Genomic DNA, 6,153 nt, shown 5'->3' with positions numbered 1-6,153 from the left:
AAGATGAAACTTGATTCATTGATGGACGATTTAACCAGAAAGAATATGCTAGGGAAGACTGTCGCATGTAAGTCTAAATTTCTTTCCTATTCCGATTTTACTTTTTATCCTAAAGATTTTTATAATTTTTTTTCTTTGTCACAGCAATGTATACTATCGAGTTTCAAAAACGTGGCCTATCCCCATGCTCACATACTCTTATTTCTTCACCCCACATCCAAGCTACCCACTACAGACGACATTGACAAGATTATATCTGCAGAAATACCGGACAAGGTTGAAGAGCCAGAACTCTATGATGTGATTAAAGATATGATGATTCATGGTCCTTGTGGAGCTGCTAATATGAATTCTCCATTTATGGAGAATGGATTGTGTTCAAAGTCGTTCCCCAAAGCATTTGCTGCGAACACCACAGTCAATAAGGAAGGGTTTCCTTTTTACAGAAGGCGTGAGAAATCAGACAGTTTTGTAGAGAAGAATGGGTTTAAGTGTGATAACCGGTATGTTATTCCGTATAACAAGAAGCTGTCTCTACGTTATAGAGCTCACATTAATGTGGAGTGGTGCAATCAAGCTAGTTCTATTAAGTACTTTTTTAAGTACATTAATAAAGGAAAGGATCGGGTTACAGTTGCTGTTGAACCTCCTGCTCACATCGTTGACAGTATGTTGGCAAGTGAAGGAAATGTAGCTACCGAACCTCCTACCAGTACAAATAGGAATGTGACTTCTAATGTGGAGGGAAATGTTGTTGATGGCACTGAAGGAAGTCTAGAGAAGAAGAAGAATGAAATAAATGACTTTTTGATTGCAGGTTCATTCAATTATCTACATTTTTATTTTTCTACACTATATTTTATTAAATATTTCTATTCACATATTATTTTCATTGCAGATATGTCTCTGCTTGTGAGGGGACTTGGAGAATTTTTAAGTTTCCCATTCACTATAGGTCTACATCAGTTGAGAAGCTGAGTTTTCATCTACCCGGTAAACAGATAGTAATCTTCAAGGGGAAAGACAAAATCAAAACTGTTGTCACCAGAAAACTCATCGAGAATACCATGTTCCTCGCCTGGTTAGAGTTGAATAAGATTGATGATCTTGCGAAAACTCTAACCTATGCTCAAATACCAAACTTCTTCACATATAACAAGAAGTGGATTAGGCGAAAAAGAGGTTTTAGCATTGGTAGGATTAACTATGCTCCGCGGAAACAAGAAGATGCTTACTTTTTGCGTGTGTTGTTGAACGTTGTTAAATGGCCAACCTGTTACGAAGACTTCAAAACTTATGAAGGTGTTCTTTACCCTAGCTACAAGCTGGCATGTTTTGCTCGTGGGTTACTAGATGATGATCAGGAGTACATTGATGATATCTTAAGGAGAAGTTATGAGAGCACATCAATTGAACTGCGCCAAATTTTTGTTATGATGCTGATGAATGACAGTTTGTCTATGCCAGAGTATGTGTGGGAACGTACATGGGAGTGTCTTTCAGAGGATATCGAGTATAATCGCCGAAATTTTTTCAAACGTCCAGGTAAAATTTTTAATAAAACAAAACAACTCATTAAACTATTGTTTGGAATTTTTTTGACATCCTCTTTCTTTTCTAGGACTGGTGTTAAGTGACGAGGACAAAAAAAATATGCTTTGCAAGAGATTGACAATCTTTTGAAGCGTAATGGTACTTATCTTGCCAAATTCGAAACCATGCCAAAACTGCCTGAGACAAGCCGCCATGATTCAAATGTCTTGATCCTAGATGAGGGGAACTATTCACGTGAATCATTGCTACAAACTGTTGAAGAAGACAGCCGCAAAATGACTGATGAGCAGAATAAGGTTTATGAGGAGATCCTTTCGGCTGTATATGAGGGAACAGGTGGTATGTTCTTTGTTGATGGATTTGGTGGTACTGGTAAAACATTCCTCTGGAAATTATTGTCTGCAAGTATTAGAAGTCGAGGTGATATTGTTTTAAATGTGGCATCAAGTGGGATTGCTTCATTGTTGTTGCAAGGTGGTAGGACTGCTCATTCAAGATTTGGGATTCCATTAAATCCAGATGAGTTTTCTTCGTGTACTATGTCGCATGGATCTGATCAGGCTAATTTAGTGAAGGAGGCATCACTCATTATATGGGACGAAGCTCCAATGATGAGCAAGTTTTGCTTTAAAGCACTGGATAGAAGCTTGGCTGACATAATGGGAAACAATAGCGACAGTCCTTTTGGTGGAAAAGTCATTGTTTTTGGTGGTGATTTTAGACAGGTTCTCCCTGTAATTAATGGAGCTGCAAGAGCAGAAATTGTGTTGGCAGCACTCAATAGATCATATCTCTGGGAACACTGCAAAGTGCTTAAACTGACCAAGAATATACGATTGTTAACATGTTGCTTGTCTGTTGAAGATGCAAAAGATCTAAAAGAGTTTTCTGAGTGGATTCTGAAAATAGGGGATGGTAAAGTTAATGAGCCTAATGACGGGGAAGCAGAGATTGAAATACCTAGAGAGTTTTTGATTACTGACGCAGACGAACCTATAGAAGCAATCAGCAAAGCTGTCTACGGTGATTCTGTTTCACTTCAAGAGAACAAAGATCCTAAGTTTTTTCAACAAAGAGCAATTCTATGTCCAACAAATGAGGATGTTAATATGATCAACGAGTACATGTTGGATAGACTTCCTGGTATATTTCTTAGTTTCCCACTTAAATTGTGCTAAGTTGATGTTGTTTCTATGAATGAAATAACACTTAAGTTGTTTTTTTTTGCAGGTGAAGAAAAGATCTATATTAGCGCAGATAGTATAGATCCATCAGATAAGATTTCTGCAAACAATGAAGCATTGGGTCCCGATTTCCTTAACACTATCAAGGTTTCTGGTTTGCCTAACCATAGCCTGAGACTCAAGGTTGGGTGTCCTGTGATGGTTTTAAGAAACATTGATCCGTCTGCTGGTTTAATGAATGGAACAAGACTTCAGATCACCCAGCTAATGGATTTGATGGTTAAAGCAAAGATTATTACTGGAGAAAAGGTGGGCCATACAGTTGATATTCCTAGGTTGTTAATCACACCATCAGATACTAGATTGCCATTTAAGATGCGCAGAAGGCAATTACCTTTGGCTGTAGCATTTGCAATTACTATAAATAAAAGTCAAGGTCAATCATTGTCTGAAGTGGGTATCTTTCTACCGAGACATGTGTTTTCACATGGGCAGCTCTATGTTGGTGTTTCAAGGGTTACATCTAAAAAAGGATTGAAGTTATTGATTGTTGGCAAAGATGGCAAACCTCAGACGAAAACTATGAATGTTGTGTTCAAAGAGATTTTCAACAATCTCTGAGATTGATCGTAGATGATAAGGTATTTTTGTTGTAAATTTTTAAATTTAAATTATTGCTTTTCATAGAAGTATTTTATTTCTTATGAAGTTTTCTTTTTTCAGACACGCATGGAGTTCAGGAAGACTGCTACAAAAGATGTGCGTTTTAGTTTGAAAAGTTTTATTTTTGCGTTATAGACAAAGTAAATTGTTTCTATCTTTTAAGAATTTTAAATTTCAAAACAAATTTGCAAGGCAAGCATATGACGTTCATTTTGAACTTTTTTCCAGATTCAATCTAAACCTTAAACCTTAGAGCAGCCTAACTGATACTAAGCTATTACCTACAATCTAAGCTACTCCATACTGATCATAGTTACTAACCTGTTTTCGCAAGATTGTGCATGAGTCTATGTATAGATGACAACCCTCAGTCATATCATGGAGAAGACCCAACCTCCTCTAGCCTTCCTCGTAGCTGTTACTTGAAGCTTATGAGTATAAGTCAGACGTCATAGCTTCAGCTTCATCGCAACCTGCTAAAACATAATGAATTTTAATTACAGATGACTCTCGAAAGAAGCAAAACTTTAAAATTTATTTTCAAAAAAAAACTTTTGTTTCTATCTTTTAAGTATTGTAAATTTCTAAACATTCTGGCAACATGAACTGCTTATACAGTGTTCCTTTTTTCCACATTCAATCAATACTAAACCTTTAACTAAAATACAACCTAATTGATACTAAGCAATTAACTACAATCTAAGCTACTGCATGTGTTTGTGTAAAATACATATGAAGATCCTGTTATATACTTTCTCACAATACATAAGAAATAATAAACTAATACAAATATTTATCCAAAACAAAGTACAATAAGATGTGTTTAACTCCATATATTACGATCAAACATTAGACACAGGAAATGAACTGAGAACTTAGCTTTCTTTGCGCTATGAACTGTATCCCTTGCCATTTCTAATATTAGAACTCCTTATGTCTATGATCAGGATTCATGAACATGTGTCTGCGTTTTTTCAACAAACAAAAACACTTTTATTCATTGATTAATTTACAGTTTCCTGAATTAAATAATTGACAAGTTTTTACTTACCCGATGGTGCTTTACATCTTCAAGGTAAACCCGAAAAGTACTCTCTCCAAAACATTGCAATTCCCAACCTCCTCTAGCCTTCCTCTTAGATGTTACAGAGCTTCATCTTCAGCTCAGCCTACCAAAACATAGTTGAATTTACATACTGATTACTCCGGAAAGAAAAAAAAATTACAATTTCTTTTCTATATTATTTTACCTTTTTTATTTGCATCTTCCTTAGTAGATCGACGAACAGAGGCTAAAGTTTCCTTCAACGGATAGAAGCAAAGAGTTTCCTGGTTGATTTAAATAAGATACAAAATTAAGATAGTTAAAACAAAATGTAACCCCATATTCTTTTCTGCAATCGAAATAAAAATTTAATTTAACAACTTTTACAGTATATGTTTTAAATCTAACCTTGCTTATTGTAGATCTGCATCTCTGGTTTTGTCCGAAAAAAACAATTATTTTCCGAAGAAAAGCTTTCCCAACTCCGCATATCATGTATGATAGATCTAGACACGCAAATAATATACTTTCAAACCGAATGAAAATAAAGCTTTTTAAAAAAAAAAACATTCAGTTACTCCATACCTTGATTCGTAAAGATCAATCTATCATCAGATCCACAATTTCTTCACGGAAGGAGTATTTTGATTTGGAGAATTGGTTATCTCCTTCTTCATCTTCATCGCCAAGGGAGAACAACAAAAGTCGTGGTGTTAGCAGAGAACACCGATGGTCGAGAGAAGAGAGAACACTCGAAAGTCGAAACAAAAAATTGGTAATCTCCTACTTCGTCTTCATCGACAAGAGAGAACACCGACAGTCGAGACATTTATTTCCTTAAAGTGAACCAATTTTTTTTTAAACACGAACGGTCTGAAAAACAATTTTGTCGGCCAGTTTAAGAGATGAGAAATATGGGCCACTCAACCAGTCGTATGGCCCAAACCAAAAAAGAATGTGACAAAGGGCCATTAATATAAATCTATTTTTATCTTCAAAGTTTTTAGAAAGTTATTCTCATTGATTTATATTAATTATCTAAAACCATATAGTTTAATTAAAATTCAAAACTCATATTAAATTGTTTTTATTTTACATGCTAATTGATAAAAAAATATATAATAACTAATATGTTATTTATAGTTCACTTAATATGCCTTACTTATTACTTTTTCTATAAATATACAAACCAATTTATTACTAAATCAAATTATTTGTATTTAATTTTTTTTTTAAATTTCATCTGTTACATATGAATAACCATATCAACTTCTTCTGCATTGAACCTAATCACGTTATATTATGGAATGGAGAGAGTACTAATTTGTGAAATTGTAATATTATGTTTATAGTATTTCATTGTATAACAACATTTAATTTTATAAAAAAAATTTACAATTAACACCTGCTCTAGTGTTCTTTACAATAGAAGTGGAAGTTTCAATATTCTCAATATATAATCATCCACTAACGTATGAAGTGAAATTGTTCCCGAGGTTTTTGGGATTAAAGTGGAAGTTTAATAAAAAGTAGTTACAGTTATTTTTAAGTAGTCTATGTGAAAAAATAAATGTTGGACTAAACTATTATTAATAGGGGAAAATTGACATTTAAATCCCCAACATACCAAAATAAGCCAAAACAAACCCGAACTCTTAAACAGGCCATTTAAACTCTTGACTTTTATGCTAACAAAAAAAATCCCCA

At 34.3% G+C, this 6,153-nt stretch overlaps 1 protein-coding gene across 1 annotated transcript; it reads left to right on the top strand.

The window, feature by feature from the left end:
- Positions 1-144: 144 nt before the first annotated feature.
- Positions 145-3,359, top strand: LOC108834192 (uncharacterized; the record flags this gene model as incomplete). The annotated part of the gene is made up of 5 exons (XM_057000793.1): positions 145-817; positions 899-912; positions 1,002-1,545; positions 1,666-2,697; positions 2,785-3,359. Coding segments are annotated over 5 exons (2,838 nt in total), but the record flags the coding sequence as incomplete, so codon positions are not given.
- Between the last annotated feature and the right edge of the window lie 2,794 nt (positions 3,360-6,153).

This window comes from Raphanus sativus, unplaced genomic scaffold (assembly GCF_000801105.2).
Source record: "Raphanus sativus cultivar WK10039 unplaced genomic scaffold, ASM80110v3 Scaffold2951, whole genome shotgun sequence".
NCBI lineage: Eukaryota > Viridiplantae > Streptophyta > Magnoliopsida > Brassicales > Brassicaceae > Raphanus > Raphanus sativus.
Note: the sequence above shows the minus strand (reverse complement) of the source record. Positions and strands in the feature narration are given on the sequence as shown.